The following is a 19,366-nucleotide window of genomic DNA, read 5'->3' as shown; positions in this document are numbered from 1 at the left end:
TTTTATTCTTTACAAATTGAACCTGCGCTTTATCCCTATTGACACATTCCAAGACTGAGGGGAGCCTGATTGCATTCAAGGACTTCAACAGGAGAAAATTTATGTGTTGATTGCAGCGCAGAAATTAAGCTGACGAGAGGACGGTTGTGAATTATTAGCTGCTGATGACGACGGCAGAGTCGAAAAACAAAACCTCGGAGGCGGCGTCTTTAAAATGTGTTCACTTTTATTTAAAAAAAGACATTAAATACAAATTATATTTTGAATCAAAATCATTTCTCTGTGTGATTTCTAGTTTAGTATCATGAAAAGCTTGAATCAAAATAACTCTTTGAAGGATAAACTTGAAATGAAAAAAACAAAAACAAAACACATTTACCCGTGAACAGAGAGATTTCTTAATGTGACCAGCAGGGAAAAATAAAAGTAATAAAAAAATAAAAAGTGATGTTACAGGAGTGTGACCCTGGCTCTGCACTAACAGACTGAGGCGGGATGGCTGGGTGTGCATGGAGAGAAGTGACTTAGTGAGAGGTGAGAGGTTCACTGGCCTGAAGAAGAAGCAGTGAACTAAGATGACCAGAGACCTGAGTGCCTGACTGACACACATATTTTTTTTTCTTTATATTTTTTTTTTTGTTGCCCCAGAGGCTGAAACTCGCCTGCTGGGCACGGAGCTTACAAATGACACTGCTGAGCAACAGAAGAAGGAAGAAAACAAAAAGGTTCATTAAAAAATATAACATTCATTAGTGATTATATTCCCCAAAATACACTGAATCATATAGACTTTGCTGTGCAATCGGTGAGTCACTGAATTGTTCATAAGAAAACCTAGTTTGGATCAGCTTATAATTCTTTCTTAGATAAATAATTTTTATTTTTAAGTACTGTACATGATGTCTAGTCAGACACATAGCTGGCCAGGAAATAATAATAATAATAATATATATAAAAAGACACACTTACAAATATCAGGGAGGGAATAGCTTAAACATTTGTATGTATGTTCCTCCCCTTACATCAAGTCTTTGAATAGATGGGATATAGCACCAACAGGCTGGTTGTAAGTTGCTGCTGTCTATTAAAAAGGAAGTGTACAGCCGATTTCATGCTACCAAGCTACTGGGCAAGCATTCTTTGTCGGCACTCTCTCCACTTTTCAAGTCTTTACACAGGATGTGGGAGAGCATCGGGCAGGAAGCTCCTCGGGGAGGACCAACGCCTCCTCCCTCAGACCCCCTACCACTTGTGTGAATGCATATTTGGTGCTGTGTCCACCTTGTGGAGATTTGTTGGCATACGATCATACGAGCATTTTTCAAAGAAACAAAAACAACAACAACAAAAAAAAAAAGAAAATAGTTGCATTGAATGGAAAATTTCTGAGGGGTGTTCGCTAAAGTTCGCTGTCAGAAGTCCTGGTGTAGCTTCGTTTTTTTTTTTTTTTCATTTCTTTCTTTCTTTTTTTTTTCCTCTCAGGTTATTATTGTTTGCTTACAGTATCACACTGTTTCATCTGACATTACCTCCAGGGAAAGGTATGCAGATGCAGATAGGTCCAATTGTCTTTAACTGCATGCATTGACGAGTAGCGGCGCAGCTAAAGTGCTTTAAGTGCTTGTGCTTGAAGCATAAGGGCAGCTGGCACCTGCGGCAGGGCGAGACGGTCACACCGGACCCCACCCCCCCGTTTAACAAGTCTACACCAGGTTGCACCACTGACAGGAAGAGGACCGGAGGTGAGCAGGGTGCTGGAGCTGGGTGGAGGAGGAGGAGGAGGAGGAGGTGGGGAAGAAACAGTTCAGGTTAGTGGGTGGGTATTAGGCACAGACAGGGACCTCAGCACCGGAGCTTCATGACGGACAAAGGGGCGAGGACACGGGAGAGCAGGTTGGAGACTAAGTGTGACCAGGGACATGGACGTGGACAGGAACAGCAGGGGGCAGGAAAGAGACAGAAGACAGACTAATCTAACCACACTGTTTCCTAAGACTGTCGGGCTGCATGTGAGCACCTCAAAATAATACTCCACCAAACACCGACCCTCTGAGCCTTAAATACTCGCCTCCTGTCGGACTGAGAAGTGGCTCTGAAAAGCTTGGAGCTGCAGTTAGCCTGGATTCACTGAAGTTACAACAGATGGCGTCACAGAGAAGTGACAAACTTCTCAAAGCTCTGCTGCAACATAATCCATCTCTCCACTGTCTACACATAAGATTTATGTTCCATATATTCATACTGATGCCAAAATATGGTTAGATACGCAGCCTACATGTGGTGCTAGCACAGTTAGCTTCACCACACTTGCTTACATCTGTAACAAACCTCAAATGTCTTCTACATCTTCAAATAATCAGACTGAATTATCATTTTATGTTTGCATTATTTTCTTGGGATTATATCCTGAAAAGTAGCTCTGGTGGCAGATGCTAGGAACTTGTTATTTCTGTAAATCGTTGACTCATCTACAACACGATTTTCTCTGGCGCAGGAAGATGACGTCTCCCTCGTTCTTCAATTGAAACAGTGAAAAAATAAGAGATGTGGGCGTCAGCAGAGAACCTGGAACCAGGCTAATATTTGGCAAAGTTTGCAGGTTAATGCACTTCTTTGATTCATTACTTCAGTATGTTGCAAAACTCCATGTCACACTCTTCACACTTTATAGCTCAGAATCTTTGCTGGAAGTAGCTTACTCGACGTTTTTTGTGAAGCTACCAGCGTACAGATCAACAGCGATGAACGTTCCAGAAGTTTGTCTGTGCACAGCTGCTGCAGCTACAAACATTTCAGAGACACTTTCCAGGCCTGTGTGTGTGTGGGGGGGGGGGGGCGAGCGTTTGATACTCAGAAGGTAGATTTTCTGAAAAGTATTTGTTTAGTCGGGGACCACAGAGGGTGAAGGAGAGAGGCGGCTCGGAGAGGTCGTTGGTTTGTTAAGGCACTGTAACTGCCTCCGTTCCCCTCCTAAAGGTAGAGAGAGGGACGAGCCAGAGGCAGCAAGGAGGGCCACCGCTGGATAAAACGTCAAAGCCCTGCCGTCCCATAATCCTTCACTTCAAAATGGACCCTGAGCCAGAGAGCGACTTTCTTTTTTTTCTGCATTGTTTGATGGAGCAGGGGGTGGAGGTGGGTGGGGATGGACAGTCTGACATCTCTAAACTGAGCTTAGTGACAAACAGTATTTACACAAAGCGCCCACTCACTCGCTGTGTTGCACAGACATGCAGCTGTGCACACGTATATGTTGGACACACAGACAGACAGACAGACACATAGAGATGGTGGTGGTGTGGTTTTTGGGGTCACAGTCACAAACAAGTCCTCTTTAAAGTGAGTGGAAAAGTCCCTCCTTCCTCTCTCTCTAAAAGAATAGTGCAGATGATAGGATCCTCTCTCTCTTCCCCTTCTCTGTCAGCTTTCAGCTTCATTTTTTTTTTGTTTAAAGAAAGGATAGAAGTTCCCTAAGCACAGGACAGATAGCTGTGATGGACAGGAGGCTCAGCCGGTCGCCGAGGCTGCGCTCCACCCTTTCTCCCTCCCCTCCCCCTCGCTCTCTCCCCTCCTTCTCCGACAGAAATGGGACCTGAAATCAAAGGTCCAGAGCTCCTTCAAATGTTTACATAAAACTACATGCAAGAGCAAAGTAGGCTCTCTTTCTTTCTTACTCTCTGTCTCTCTCCCCCTCCCCCCTTATTCGCTGTCTTCCTCTCTCCGTCCACTCGTCGTCCCTCCGTCCGCTCATTTGCTCTCCAGGTTGTAGCACTGCGTCTCGCCCCGCTCCCTGCCATCCAGGCCGGGCAGAGGCTGCCCGTATTTGTCCACGCACCAGCAGTATCCCCGCCTCCTGCCTTTGGATGGACGGCACTGCAGAGAAAGAAGAAGATTTTTTTTTTTTTAGTGGTGCAAAAGCTGCTTGCTTGCTTTTTACCGAATCAGTTTGCCATGCAGACATTAACGTGTGCAGCCTTCAGCGAGGAGGATTGCGCAGACAGGTGGCACCAGCAGGGCACGGACAAACACACAAACATCAGTCAGCCAGCTCCGACTTCCAGCTTCAGTTCAAAGTCAGGAGGGAAAGACGGGAAAGTAGCGGGGAGACTTATCACATTGAGACACATTGTGAAAACAGATTAGTGTTTCCAGGGTGAGGAATTATTATCCTGACACAGCTTTATCAACACCACCTTCACTGTGTGTGCATGTGTGTATTATAATAACACTCAATCTCTCTGTTGGCTTTTAGATTCTGGATGCTTGTCAGGAGGCCAAGTCATGCCTCAGCAGAACTCTAATAAGACAAACATCTCATCGATCATGGACAGGAATGTTCTGCTGCATGTAAAAACTGCCTCTGAGTTTTTTATTAGATAAACACAGAAGATGATGGAGCTGCTCACAGATAATAAATGTATCAGGACCAGAGCGGGAGGGGCTGGTTCAGGCATCCACGTGCAACCAGCGTGCTGTTGAGTTTGTCCCGTTTATGAGCTGCGGGGCAGTTTATTTATCAGGCTTATGTGCTCCTGACCAGCGGGAGTAAATGATGAGAAAGCAGATCATTTTTGATAGCGAGGGGCAGGGAATGAGGAACGCTCTGAGTGAGCGAGAGTGAAGGAGTGTGAAGGTAAACATGGAGTTGCTAAAATATTTGCCAAGGCCAGTTGGAGGGCTGCAGGGAAACCAGCGCTGCTATTCTGGGAAGCTGGCAGACACTCAAAATCATCTGGAGCTGATTATGGCCTGCGCGTGCACGAGGCGCGCATGAGCGTGCACGTAAACACACATCTTCAAACACGCAGGCGCACACACAACGTATGTGACTGTACATACACGTACCCCCCACCTGCTTCCACACATGTGCTCACACGCATGTACGCGCTAATATCAGATGTCCCACAGGGGGCCGGGCTTTGTGGAGTGGCAACTTTATGAGCTCCATTCGGGGTAAACATGAAACGACGCAATCAGTCGGGCCAGGCTAAACTCTGGCTCAGAATAATCCTACTCTCACCCATCATCTCCCCCCTGGGGCAGTGGTGACAGATCAGCGAGGTGAGCAGCCAGAGCCGAGACACGCCTGTCTGTCTGTCTGCCTGTCTCTCTGGCAGTGCAGTCAGCAAGTAGTGGACAGTATATACAGTCTGTAAGTGTATATATACAACATATATACATTTGGTTCTGTGCACCAGAAGATTGACCTTTAAATGAAACAAGTTTAAAGTACTTCCTTTCTGTGCTTTTGTATATTTTAGCTCATTTACTACAATATATCCTTTCTGTTTTCCATTAATTTATATGAAAATTATTGACCATCAAGCCTAACTTACTTTATAGATTGAAAGTAATGCAGTGCAGGCTTTTCCAGTTAATCTGACGCAGATTTGATGTTCAATCTGACAAATTCTGATCAAGTTCAAGCAAGTTTCATCTTCAATTTCAAGTTTCATTTAACAAAATATGACGTAATTTGCAGGTAAGGATTTAAAACCTTCATTTAAAGGCTGTTAAAATCCAACTTAAATTCACATCTTCCTGTTGGTTGTGTGAATAATAACTACAGATACTGGTGTGTTAGCTTAACATTAAGACGTGACTGTATGGATGTTTGGGGGTGCTGAAAGTGCGTGACTTTCTTTGCAAGAGATCAACACGACTCTCTAGCCAGGAGGTGATTAGCCTAGCTTAGCATAAAGACTGGAAGTGAAGGGAAACAGCTAGCCTGGCTCTTCCCAAGGTTCAGAAACATCTCTAAACCTCACGAGACTTAAATGCAAAAACAATATTTTGTCGTTTTTTTCCTTCTGATACTCTTGCTCTCACAGTGACTTTGCGACCACAGTTGTAACTCCCTCTAACTCTTCCCAGAATGTAATAATGTTTAACCACGACCACAGTTTCCCAAACGGTAACCATCTAGTTTTAGTTGCCTGGACTTGACCTCAATCATAAAGGTAGCATAACACCCACTGTGAGTCATGTTTGGAGCAGGCATAGAGTGTATGTCACTTTTAAATGAGATAATTTACCATTAAGAAATAAGAACCTGCCCATCGTAGGTGAACAGCTGAGGATTCGTAACACTTTTTACCCTCAAGGCTGCAAAGAAAGAGCTATAATTTCTCCACAGTTTATCAGATGTGGATGTAAACACCCTCAAATTAAAGCTGAAATCAGCACTTGAATCTCAAAGTCGTTGTTTAATTTAAATTCCTGCACCCAGGGAGCGCAGAGCCAAAACAAAACTCTCTCACCGATACTTAGAGACTGCGTTGCAGGCGGCTGTGCAGCGACACTGAGGAAGACAGACAGACAGACGGGCTGTGAGTGTGACCAGGTGTCTGTTTCCGGCACAGTCAACATCCACGTGCAGCCTGAGTGCATGATCAAAGGCAGCTTTATAGAGACAGAGGCCTATTAAAATACCTCGGCAACAACTACTGCAGCAGTCTGGGGGCAAGTACGCAGCCCAGCACGCCCCGTTCTCACTCACACACTAACATCATCGAGGGACTCTTTTCTTTTCGATGAACTCAGTTTCCCTTCCTACCTACCTCTCCTCTTCCTCCTCCTCCTCCTCCCTCTGCTCCTGCTCCTCTCTCTCACTCTGTTTTCTCTCCTCTCCTCTCCTCCCTCCATCCCCCCTCACGGTGCCATCGTCTGAGTCTGCGGCCAGGTTCTATTTTAGCTCCGACCCAGCGGACGAGACTGCGGAGAGGAGCTTAACATTGTGTTCCTCAGCTCTGGTTAATGATGATAGAGTCCTGTGTGTGCCTGATGTGTGTCAGTGTGTGTATATGCTGTGTGTGTGTGTGTGTATGGGAGGGTTGAAATGCCAAAGGAGAAGAGAGGCGGAAGGGAGAGGAAGAGCAAAATGTGCATGTGTGCATTCCCCTGTTGCTTGGCTACCTTTGAATTTCCGTTCAGTCTCTCTTTCATCTGTGAACTATTAGCAGTCATCTCAAGCAATCCTTTCTTTACTGCTTCAATCCACACAAACACACACACACACACACACACACAAATTCCACTGAGGACTGGATGTCACTTTACAGCTTCCTAATGAAGACTTAGGGACTGGTAGAAGTAAAACTGAAACAAAGCATCGCTGAATTGTTCTTTTTGTTGTGGAAACTTTGTGTTTTTTCCACTTTTTGTCCTTTTAAAACTGTAGTCAAGTCTGACCTCTTGTAATCTCTACATTAACTTAAAGAAAATGCCAAACACTCGGTCCCTGTAAACTTGAAAGCTGGCTCTGACAACGCAGAAACTTGTGACGTGAGAAACAGGAGACAGAATCCACAGCCCTCGTTCTGTGGCTTCTAAAGTTCAGTTCGCCAAATCAAGTGGATATCTGGTCTTGATCCCTGAGAATTTAATACTATGACGACCACAGTTTTGGGAGAAAGCCACAAGATTTGGCGAACTCACAGAGATGAGCTCATTTCTGCATGAAATGAAGGGTGTAACTTTTGTCCTCATGTTTATCTGTGAGGAGGGGACTGCTTCGTGGCCAGTGTGTGAGGAGATGTGGACTAATTATCACGACCAATAACTTTTATTTCTTTGTTTGCTCCTTGCAGGACCTGCTGCTGATATAAGTCTCTTGCAACTATATTACTGGAAACCACAATAGCTTCCATTTGTTGTAGCATGTTAAGCTTTCTGCATTTGTTCTTTGTGACCAATTTAAGTGAAAATATTTACAAACAGATGCACACAGCAAACTGAGTCACCACAACAGGGAAACAGTGTTAGCAAATATTTTGACAACAGTTTAAATGTTTGACTCTAGAGCAGGACCAGGACTGGATTTTTGAGGCTCATACAGATTCTGTTTTGTTGTTGTTTCTCTCTTTCGAGCCCATGTAAAGTGAGCAGCTGATGCTCGAAGCACAGGTTTTTGGAGGAGTGCTCCTCAAACGTGTTGAGTCAAAAACCCCGGGTCAGCTCAGACCTCGTGCCCTACCCTGAACCTCACAGCCCCGGCGCTGGCCCTGCGTGGTCCACACAGCTGTCACTTAAAAAAAGCACATTTCATCCACCCCACGCATTCATAATGCTACCTTTATGGGGTGTGTATACGTGTGTGTTGTGCGTATGAATGCGTGCTCTTGTGATGTCGGTCTTTATAGCTAATAGCAGCGCCGCTGGGCTTCACGGACATTAAAAAGAGCCTGGTCTGACCACAGGATAAACACAAGCTCATAAAATGCAATGTGTGTGTGTGTGTGTGTGTATAGGGGCGCATGTATATGTATTTGTGTAAGAGAGGGTGCATCTGTGAGTGTGTTTGCAAGTGCATTGGGTGTAGCTGCAGGATATTGCTTTTTCTAAAAAGAAGTTTAATGAGAGTTTGAGTGAATGCAACTCCAGAATAATTTGTGTTTGTTTTAGAAGAATGGAGGCACACAAACTTTAAAATAGGAGCCTAAATATTACTTTAGAAAGTTTGGCAAGGAGCAGGGACGGACTGGACCAGGTGAGATCAATATAAGTAATGAGCAGAGGTGGTGAGAGGCTCTGGGAAGAGAGATGATGTGTCGAAAATGAATGAGTGACTTAAACTAGCAAGTATTTGCATGTTAAAGCTTTAATAAAACAATTTGCTTCGTTGCTCCACTTTTTTGATGGTGTGTAAGATAAAGAAAACTTTTGATGGGCATTATTATTAACAATCTATAGATGCACACGTGGATGTTTTTATACGACAGAGTTTTTACATATGTTCACATGTGTGTCAAATAACGCAGGCATGTAATCTGGGTTTAGACGAAAAGAAACAAGCGATAATTAGTAATAATAATAATGAAAGAGATTATTAGCTGAAGCTCTAAACATATTATTATGTGGGGGATCAAACTTCAGTTGAGTGCACCATGAAATTTGTCCTTAAATCACATCCAGTTGGGACTGAATGCTCAGAAGACAGGTTGTATTGACTTATTCTTTGATATTCCTCATGTGCATCACAATTTTTATTTAAACAAAGTTCTTGCACAGCTGCTTCTGTTGAGACATGAAACACTGATGCATTTCACTTTGACATATTTTGCAAAATGAAAGAGTATGTGCTTGTATCTGTATTTGTTTTTGGTTTTAGTGCCCAGACATAGGTATCGTATTGGCACTGATATTGAAAAATATTACTTTGCCCCACATATTATGCAACAGCTATGGTTAAAAAAAAAAAAAGTCTCCATATCCCCCAGTGAGGAGGAAGAAGGGGTGGATTAGAAATCAAGGGAGGGAACAGAACGAGGGAGAGAGACAGAGTGAAAATAGCTGTCTGGGTCCCCGAAGGTTGGCCAGTTATTATAAAGCCATTGTGGTCGGTGTGTACGTTTCCACAGATCCTTCTGAGTCACGCTCAATAAGTCAGCCCTTATGGGCCTGGCACTGTCAGGACCCAGGGAGGGAGAGAGGGATAAGGGTACGCAGGCACCTGGCTCACATCCTTAACCCACTGCCTCTTCCTCCTCCTCCTCCTCCTCCTCCTTCTCGTCCTCAACACACACACTAAACTCTGAAAGAGTACACAGAGAGACGCAGACACTGTCGTCCCATTCACAAGCCTCTGCGGGGTGATTCCTGGCCAAACAAGGAAGGAAAAGCCAGGTGGGCGGAAGGGCAGGATGGACAGAATGATGGAGCGGGCAGACAGAACAAAGGGCGGGTGGACGACTGTAGGGCAGGGCACAATGGGGGTAATGATGGGTGGGTGAAATGATGAATAAAAGAGAGAGAGCGCAAGAGTGAGAGGGGTGTAATGAGTGGATCAGTGTTGGGCATGCGTGGCCTGAACTGGGATACTGAGCCAATTCATATAACTGCTGCTAAAAATAGGTTTCCCTGTAGCCGAGGTAGAGCTAACACCGCTCAAACTTCTCCTGCAGGCCTGAAGCTCTCATATTATCAGCTACACACACAGAAGACCACACATACACACTTCTTCCTCATTGACCCATAAAACATTGTCTGTTTGATTAATACACTCAACATATGTCAGACATTTTCCCTAACGTACAATCATGTCCACTCCACTGAGCAAATGAGAGAGTGTGAAGCATCAAGAAGTTCTCCACAGTCCACTGAACTCCTCAGTAAGTTTAAATAGGCAGAGAGAGAGAAACAGCTTGAAGAACACGGTCATGAGTGACAAATGTGAAGAGCTACAAGCGACAGCAGTGTGTGCAGTTTCAGTTTTCTATCAGCTTCAGAGACTTTTCCAGACTCTGTTAGAAACTCTGGATGTTTTCATGCATTTCAACCAGATGAACCTCTTTCTGGGTTCAGTCCCTACTCTCTGGTAGCCCTGGAAGTATTAGCAGAGAGGATTCTTTTCATGTTTCAGACATTTAAACAGCAGTTAAATCGCTAAATTAATGAATTAGGGGAACTAAACTGAAATTTAGCATTTGCTAATTGATCTTAAAACACTCAGCAGATCATGACGTGCATGGAAAATGTACATCTTAAACAATCAGTCTATTTCTGATCTGCTTTTTCTAGCTCTTGAGAAGCAGCTGAAACTAAAACCTCATACAATCTCCAATCTGTTAATCTAATCTGTTATCGGGCTAATATGCCTAATCCTCACTTTTCTTTAGAACAACAATGCCAAAATGAGACTCGTTGTTCTTGTTTTTAAGTTCCTGAGCGTTTTAGCTTCTACTTTAGTCTCTGTTGATTTGTTCCTGGAACTACTTGGGAAAAAAACGGGGTTAGTTCCCCATTACTTCCTGGTACTCTGCAGTGGAAAAGGCCCACATGAAAGATGAAACCGTCCACCTTTCAACAGTTCATGACTATATGATATTAAAAGATTTTGGCTGGGGAATCGATTTAAGATACTCCGACAGCTTGTGTATCATGCATATGGTTATGCCCCTTTTTCCTCTGCTCACCCCTCCACTCCCCCCGACCCCTCCCTCCCTCCCATCTCCTCCTCTCCCCCCTCCCTCCCTCCCGTGCTCCCTTCTTTTCACAGTATTGTCACCCTAGACGGTTCACACGGTCTCCTCTTCGCTGTGTTTCCGGTCATAAATCTCTGCAACACACCGTGAAGGCACATCCCCTCGGATGGATTTAACACAACACCCTGCACCCCACAGAGAAAAAAGGGCGACAAGGGCTGGCACACTGCTGCACACACACACAATTAAACACACACACACACTTAGACCAGAACTGACACTTTCCTGGTGGGTATTTGTTGATGAAATCCAGGAAAAGACCAAGGAAGAGTCTGATTTTAATAAAAGTAACAATGAAACCACACTTTGGAGACTTTGGGGAAAGAGTGAGGTAAGAATCTGAGAGGATGATTTTATTCTGTGTGTGTGTGTGTGTGTCTGTGTGTGTGTGTTATGGCTCGAGTTGGTCTCTGACTCATGGTGCTTGTGGGGGGTTTTTTTGGTGACTCATGCGTTTTCTCAGAACGGGCTCTAGCTCTGTGGAATCCCTCCGATAAGGCTCCCAACCTCGGGAAATGGGATGGTGGTATTTAATTGACACACTGTATGTCTCAGCAGTGCCTCACCCCACCTCTCCTCCTCCTCCTCCTCCTCCTCCTCCTCCTCCCATCCATCCACTACCTTCCCGTCTCGCCCCTCCTCCCCCTCAGGTCAGCACATGTCACCCACCGAACTACTCCAACGAATTTCAGCTTCCTCGCTTTTCTTTTTCTTTTTCTTTTCCTCCCCGTCTTGCAAATGAGCAGGCTATGGGTGGCCTGAGTCTGCTGCACCACGGACAAGAAAAACTAAACCAGTGACAGCCTGTTTGTTTTTTTTACCTCACCAACAGCACCCCACACCTACACACCCTCACCAAAACTACCGCCATCAAACAAGCGCCATACATACACTCCCCTGCCGCCACATCTACCGTGCCACACACACTCCCAGACCACATTCTTACATCCCTACCCCCCACACTCTCCCACACCGCACACCCACAAACACACCTGACCGACTTCATTTCCTGTGAGGCATGAGTCAGACGGCTGCAGTGCATTTACTGGGGTAATACATGGTTATTAGCCATTCTGATAATATAGTGTTGATGTGGCTGTCAAGGCAACCCGAGCTGCACGAAAAAAGGGGATTGTGTATGTGTGGGTGGGATGAGTCTGTGAGGATTCTTTGGAAGTGTTCAGGCATGCGGTGGGTCTATTTTGCATGTCCGCAGGTGTGTGTATGTCTAAGTGTGTTTGTGAGAGACAGAGAGAGAGACGGTGCGTAGAAGAAAGAGACAGCAGGGAGAGCCATTCACCTGTTTTTTCTTGTAGAAGCCCTTTCTGTCACAGTTGGGTATGCGGAAGCCTCTCGGGTTGAGCACGTTGCTGATTTTAAGACTGTTCAGGATGCTCTCCATCTCCCGTCGACATGGCCCCTAGCAACGCGGCAAACACACCCCAGCGACACCAATATTACACACTCATCCTTACACAATCACAGAACACAAAGAACATTAGAAGTGTTCGTGCAGTTGTACAAGTTTATGGTGAACATCACAGTCTATAAAAGAGGATTGTGGCCTATTAACATACCACCTAAGTAGTTAGGAAAAGATTTTTCCCACACTGTATGATCACATATTCAAAACCTGCTTGTTCACACACTCCCTTTAAGCTACATCATGCTTACACTGAACAAAACCATAACTCTTATGGCTGCACCATCACTCCAAAGTTTAGTATTTGTGGAAACTTGATCTGAATCTGAACAATGCCTCTCTGAATGACAGTGGGTTCCAGTGATGAACTCACTGTTAGGACCAGATTGAAGAGGTTAGGCCGCAAAATGAGATGTCATCTTTTTGAAAAAAGTAGTACCCTCTCTGTTGTTTGAGAGCGTGTAATTTAAAAAATAATGTTTAAATGATGGTAGATAGCCCAAAGGGACCTGGTGGAGCTTCTGACCACAAAATTGCTCGTGTAGAGCTATGTTTTGAAGAGAGATTCCCCATACTGTTTGTATCTTGTGTTTTTCCTGCACGTGCATGAGGCTGCACATGCATATCGCCGACCATGACAGCGACATGCATTTTATGCCACCAGCATAGGTCCAGGGTGGCCAGCCATGTGCTATAGAGAGCCCTGTAGTCTGCAGAGTGTAACTCCAACAGTTTACCTCAGCAGGTGATTTCACTGATGGGCTCCCCCTTCATTAGGAGTGCTAATCAGTGGGTGGTGAGTTGAGAGAAAAGAAAAAACCCAGTGGATTGATTCACCCTGGTGGCCTAGGCGACCATGAACCCAAAACATCTCTGGTTTGTTTGTTCCATATTATTCCCCATCTGTCTCTCTTCTGGTTTACTGTCATCTTCTATCAGCTCTACAAAAAAAGGCCCAAAAAACATTTTAAAAAGACTGCTGGTTCTCATGGCTTTGCAGCATGGTTGACCATCCCTGGCACAGAGCAATAACGCCTTTCAACAGTGAGTGGCAATAATTAGAGAATAAAAAGATGGTAAAATAGGTGGTAATGAAGAATAAAATATAGCCAAGCCAGTGTAAACAAGGCTTTGCAAATGTTTTACGGGCTAGGACAGATATTCAATATGTTTGCTAGGCCTTGAGGACACACACAGTATAATTTAGTGCGAAGCATTTTGAGTAAAAAACAATTTAAATTCCACCGGCATGCAGAGCAGCATGAGAGCTGGCTAGCTAGCAAGCTAACAATTCACAGCCACTCGTGATAGCATTGTTATAACTCCACCAAGTACCTTCAGGTAGGTGTTTAAGATAAGATAATGATAGAACATTATTACATTCAATGACAGATTTTCATAAAGGTACAGACCCATCACATACTGCAGCGTGTTGATATGTCGTTCACTCGTCAATTTAAAGGGGCGGTGATAACACCAGCGCTTCCTGTCAGGTTACAAATGAACGGTGCTGTACCGGCTACTTCAAGCTAAGTTGTGAAAATAAACAGGTGACCGCATTATTGTAACGCCAAAGCCTAGAAACCAAACCAGAACTTGAGAAAAAAGGTAAAAACGCTGTATACAGGTTACAAGTTAGCCAGCAAGCTACCTAGCTAGCAGTTTCGACTTGCTAGCTAGCAGTTTCGGGTGCTAGTTAATAGTTGTCATTTGCTAGCTAGGTCGTATCCCCATTTTCACCGATTATATATGTAATTTCGCCAGTTACGTGTGGTTCATGATGTCGGGGCAAACACTGTTGAGCTCAAATCTATATTTTTCGACAAGTTATTACTGTGTACAAAGTAGGCTACAAATTAGCTCATTAACTAACTAGCTAGCAAAAAACATAGCAACTCGACGCTAACAGCTTTCAGCCTCTCCATCACAGACTCCTCTTTTCACCGAGTGTGTGGTGTTCACAGTTGCTGTTGTCAAAATTTGCTGTGTCGAACAGTTTGACCAAAGGTAAATATTATTTACGAAACACACAGTAGCTCGAGAGCTAACTAGCTAGCAAGCTAACAATTCATAGCTAGCAGTTTCCAGCTGCTAGCTAGCTAGCAAAAACCCTACCAAGTCAAGGCTAATAGTTTTCAGCCTCTCCATGACAGACTAAAATGGGATTTGTGTATGTATTTTTATTTTAGTTCTTGAGTATTTTAGTTCCCTGTCACTTCCTAGAGTGTGTGATGTTCATGATGTTGCTGTCGAGCTTCAGAGCTAACTATCTGGCAAGCTAACAACTCACTCTTAACAGCATTTTTATAGAAAGCTGCTCATTTATCTTGTGTATTTATTGTTAGGGACCATGTATGTATGTATATAGTAATCCCAAATGTTGCCATTTGATATATTGTGCCATCTGCAGTCATGCTGGGGTCATGGTCAATGACTACTCTTTATGAACCTTTGCCATTTCTTTTGTTCCTCCAAAGAAGCAACATAAATCAGAGATCTCATTGCCTCTGGGCGTGACTTACATACTCAGTCTCCCTCTTGCTCTCCAGGGAGAAGTTGTGCATGTCCATATTGGCTCCTCCTGACACAGATTCCACCTTGTAGCTCTGCGTCTTCTTGTTCTGATCTTTCTGGATCAGTTTGTTGTGCAGTGGAGGCCTGGTGTCCATGGACCCCCGACTGTGTCCACCCTTCACAGTCGGTACGCTGGGCAGCACTGTCATTGTCTGGGTCACGTTGGCACAACCGTCTTCTACCTGATTTCCACCATTATCTGTACAGGTAAAGATAAGTCATCAGTTTTCAGATGTTACATACTTGTTTACAGATGTTCAAGTTAGCATCTGATTTGTAGCTTCCAATTTGGGCGAGACAAATTATGAAATTTAGTGGCTGATTCTCCGTTTTTGTGCCACTTAAAGTTCTGAGAAAGTGTTATATGTCATAGTAAGAACCTTAAAACTGTTTAAAACCCACATGCACATTAGTGAAACCTTTATTTTTGCTTTGTAAACAAAAAAGGGTGATTTCCCAATTTCCCAAATTGAAACCACATAAGACTCCATTGCACTTCCACATGTCAAATCTGGACTAGATTAGGAATTGACTGCAGAGACTACTAAACATCTAATGTGTTGTGTTGTTTGAATGCAGAAAAAGCAGTGAAATCTCCATTTTGTTTGTTTCTGAAAGCCTGTAACTGTGTTTTATACAGTCTATGGAGTCTACCTGTAAATCTAGTCTAGGTGTGACAAGTGTATGTGTATTTATTGTGTAAGTTAGACCTGTTTTTATGTGGTCTTAATGCAGAAAAAGAAATGAAATCACTGTTTTTCTTTTCTTTCAAACAGTCTTAAGGCTTTAATTATGACATTGTATAATAATACTTTTTCACAGTTAAATGAGGTGTAACACCAGAGATTAATCTGCTAAATATGATCATTTATTTTTCCCTGACGTTTCCCCTTGAACTCTGAATCGGAAGCTACAAATCAGCGTTGAGAGAGTTGTTTTAGTTGGCAGTTTGTATAAAATACCATCATACAAAATGTTGAATGTCTGCTTCTCTTGCACTTAATAATCCAGCAGAGAATTCTTGACTGCCTAAAAGAGGCCTGTTTAAAACAGACGAAATAAAGTTAGCTCATTGCCTTGTGGGCTGTTTGGAGCCAGAAATGAAGCCAAGTAATAAACAGAAACATGACGATTTCATATCCACAAATTTCCACAGCATGCAGACCAAGAGATAGAGTCACAAAGCGGAACTGAGTCTAAACAAGGCTTTTTAAGGTCGCTGTGAAGGAGAAAATGTTGTGTATGTTTATATGTGTAGGGTGGGGAATAGGGGGGATTGGGGCTAAAACAGGAGGAGGTTAGGGCAGTAAGAGGTAAAGTGGGAGATGAGGGAACAGATGTATTAATAGCTCGTGGTGCTGGCAAAGATTCCTGTCAAATCGTTAAAGGCAGACAGAGCAGGGACCATCTGACTGAGAGGAAGAGAGGAGGGGGCTCCAAACACTCCTCCCTAATATAGGAGAGGACCAAACTAACTGCCATGTGCCACCTGGTCTGCCACACCACCACAAGGCCACAGCCAAAGAAGCTAACTGAGCTTGGAGACGATGTCCCGAAAAAGGCAAAAGGCAGGCGGGGGGGGGACATGATGGGAACACACATGCAGTGGCTCACACACACACCCAAACACAGTTTTAAACCGTTAACTCAAAGCAGATTTTGTGTTCGAGAGCTGCGGTGAGGGCAGCGGATGGGCACGTAGGGGTGTAGCTCGTGTGGGCAGGCAGGCTGGCAGCCCACCCTTTCTCCGTGACCACCTGATCAATTAGTGACGTGGTGGGACTCCACAGTCTCCCAGACTCGCCAGAGCTTAGAAATAACAACATGGATGTCAACAACAACATCAGCTGAATCGAGGCAGAGTCAGAAGGCAGCAGATGCTCTTTAACCCCGACGATGCCTCCGCATGGTTTTCAGAACTCTTAAAAAAGTTCATAAATGTCCATAACCAAGGACAAAAATATTGAGCCCTGTTTAAAATTCCTGCAAGCATTAATTTTTATTGTCAATATAAACTTTTATATAACCTTTCTAGGAAGTCTGGGGCGTTTTAGATAAACATATTACGCAATTTGTTTGTATAATGGCACAGGGGTAAACAGCACAAACTGCGGTGAGAAAAGCTTGTTAATGTCTGGGAGGAGAGGCTGCTCTGGAGCTGGGGACTGATGGCGGTGGAAACCACCAGGCTGCACTGATGCACCACGACCAACAGGGGCGCTTGAGATCATTTCCCACATTTTTTTTCCATCTCTAGTGGTGGAGATACTGTAAAGGAGAATGCATTGATATGTGTGTCTCTGCTGTGATTGATTGTGTGCTCCCTCACAGGCCTGAAGAGCGCTATAAGATGGATTTCTCTTTCTGTTTCCTCTTGAATCAGAGGCTGCAAATGATGAGAAACAGATATAAAATGACACAAAGAGAAATATTCAGACTGAATAACAGGAAATTAAAAAGTAAGACGAGTAAAACAGTTTGGGCAAGTTGTTGCTGGATGCATGTGTGTGTGTTTGAATGTGTGTGTGTGCATGACAATGTGACTGCTGAGTGCTCGCACACCACACATTACTGCGGCCAAACCAAATAACCAGGAAGAAGAAAACACACACAGAGGCTCCTGGAGGCCTGACGTCAGCGGTGCCCAAACACACAACAGTGTGTATTCACACCGAGGTGGCGTGTGTGCCGTTTCACCGGTGCGAGCAGCGTGCATCCATTCACACAAAACACCATGCAAACGAGATCTCTCAATATTATACTAGCATGTGCTGCAGAAAATGTGCAGCTTGTGCTCATTGATAATGGGCTCTGATTGTGTGTTTAAGTGTGTGTTGGTTGCTTTATAGGGAACCCAGAGAAGTGACCCCCTCCCTCTTCCTCCTCCTCCTCCTCCTCCTTCTCTTTGCCACACAGCTGAGATGTTTTGGCCCACATGGATCAGGAAAGCAGCAGCACATATTTTCATGCTGTGCACAAAAATCCATGAGCTTTACTTGAAGGAAAATAAGGACATTACAGAAGACAAGGACATGGTCTGCACTCAGCCTCAGCTAAATACTGTATACTTACAGTATGTATGTGGCATTCCTTAACTATTGGTTTGAGGCAGCCAGGCTGTGTGTGTGTGTGTGCCTGTGGGTGTGTGTGTTAGGGAGAAAGAGAGAGGGAGCAGTGTTGCCCTTTCTTAAAACAAACAATCTGCACATCCCCAAACGACAATCTTTTAATTTTATTTAGCATTTTACGCACGGCGGTTCCAAATCCGTGCGCACATGGAAAAAGTTGCCGCCTGGTGGGAAAGCAACGATTAATTGCTGCGTAAACCCTCCAAGCAATAGCTGGTGTTATCCTCTAAAACTTTCAGGAGCCTATGGGATTTGTTTAACCCAGACCAGCACATCACTGTGCAATGTCAAACCTCCCCTCTAAAACCCCACGGCCAGGGTTGGTGTTTTACACTGTGGCAAGCTGCAAAGCAGCGCAGAGGACAGATTTTCCGAATGTTTCTTTCTGCCTTACACCTTAAATAGACCAGTCTGAGCACCTTTATCTCATCCACTATCAGTACAGCGCGCTAATCGGTGTTTCTATGAGCAGGGAACTCCCCAGACCTGGTCAGCAAAGAGCACCACCTCATGGGGAGAGCGCCTGTCAAATCCATCCAAATAACAACACACGCACAAAAAAGCAGCGAGATATCTACAGTGAATAATTTGCCCAAATAAAAACATCTCTTCTTACCGTGTTTTTGCGCCGGTATGAGAATGCTGTTGAGTTTTTTGGACGCGGCACTGGAGCACACTCCCCGTCCCTCCAGCAGAGCTTGCAGGGGTCGGCTCTCCCCCGGCTGGGGCAGGCAGGTCAAGACGGAGCCGCAGCGCGCCGTGTACACTCCACACGCCTGTCCCTCGACGAGGGCGCACGTCATGCAGCAGCCGCAGCCGGGCTCCCTCACCCGCTCCGCGCAGTCCTTCGGCAGGGGCTTGCACTGCAGGAGCGCCCCGGCGTCGCACGGCTCGCAGCGGACCACCGGCCCCACGGTGCCGACGAGCCGGGCGAACGCAGCCAGCACGGCGGCGAGACAAAGCACACAGAGACCGGGCATTCTGCCGATTAAGCTGGTCACAAAGGGACAGTATGTGAGTTGTCACGTAGGCTTAAGGGGACTCTCTGTGACACAGCGAGCCGGCTAGCCTTCTCCATCTGTATTTTCTTTTACGCGAACTTCTCGTTTTATATAGGCGGAAAAAAGAGCCAACAAGTCACACCCTCCTCCGTATGAATAATGTAAACGGAGAGCCCCGATATGAGGGACCGCTGCATCCAGCCTGAGGAGAGAGCTGCTCAAACATTTAACTCTTTTAATCACGTATAATAATTAACTGAG

The 19,366-nt window shown here is 44.8% G+C and overlaps 1 protein-coding gene and 1 long non-coding RNA gene across 3 annotated transcripts in view; one reads left to right on the top strand and one right to left on the bottom strand.

The window, feature by feature from the left end:
- Positions 1-208: 208 nt before the first annotated feature.
- igfbp3 (insulin-like growth factor binding protein 3) lies at positions 209-19,211 on the bottom strand. 2 transcript variants are annotated; one of them, XR_007814854.1, is made up of 4 exons: positions 18,721-19,211; positions 14,925-15,175; positions 12,280-12,449; positions 209-3,870 (listed from the first exon to the last, which is right to left on the bottom strand). XR_007814854.1 is itself a non-coding variant. In XM_018670837.2 (4 exons), the coding sequence occupies exons 1-4, from the start codon at positions 19,082-19,084 to the stop codon at positions 3,745-3,747; spliced, it is 861 nt and encodes a 286-aa protein (XP_018526353.1). In that variant the 5' UTR covers positions 19,085-19,199; the 3' UTR covers positions 209-3,744. The 2 variants fall into 2 exon arrangements, 1 of the variants encoding a protein (XP_018526353.1); XM_018670837.2 differs by having other exon boundaries at positions 12,280-12,399; positions 18,721-19,199.
- Positions 15,093-19,366, top strand: part of LOC127143447 (uncharacterized) — a 40,780-nt gene continuing 36,506 nt past the window's right edge. The window contains exon 1 of the long non-coding RNA XR_007814859.1: positions 15,093-15,183. This is a non-coding gene — a long non-coding RNA (uncharacterized LOC127143447). The remainder of the gene's footprint in view (positions 15,184-19,366) is intronic.

Source organism: Lates calcarifer, linkage group LG17 (assembly GCF_001640805.2).
Source record: "Lates calcarifer isolate ASB-BC8 linkage group LG17, TLL_Latcal_v3, whole genome shotgun sequence".
NCBI classification, from domain to species: Eukaryota; Metazoa; Chordata; class Actinopteri; family Centropomidae; genus Lates; species Lates calcarifer.
This window is presented reverse-complemented; position numbering and strand designations above follow the sequence as displayed.

Bases quoted from the DNA above. Each gene is read 5' to 3' on its own strand.
- igfbp3 (XM_018670837.2), bottom strand. From the start codon at position 19,084: ATGCCCGGTCTCTGTGTGCTTTGTCTCGCCGCCGTGCTGGCTGCGTTC. The intron at 12,400-14,924 runs GTAAGTCACGCC...CCGCGTTGCTAG, and splicing joins GCAAGAGGGAGACTGAGTAT to GGGCCATGTCGACGGGAGAT. The intron at 3,871-12,279 runs GTGAATGGCTCT...CTTTCTCTGCAG, and splicing joins GCTTCTACAAGAAAAAACAG to TGCCGTCCATCCAAAGGCAG.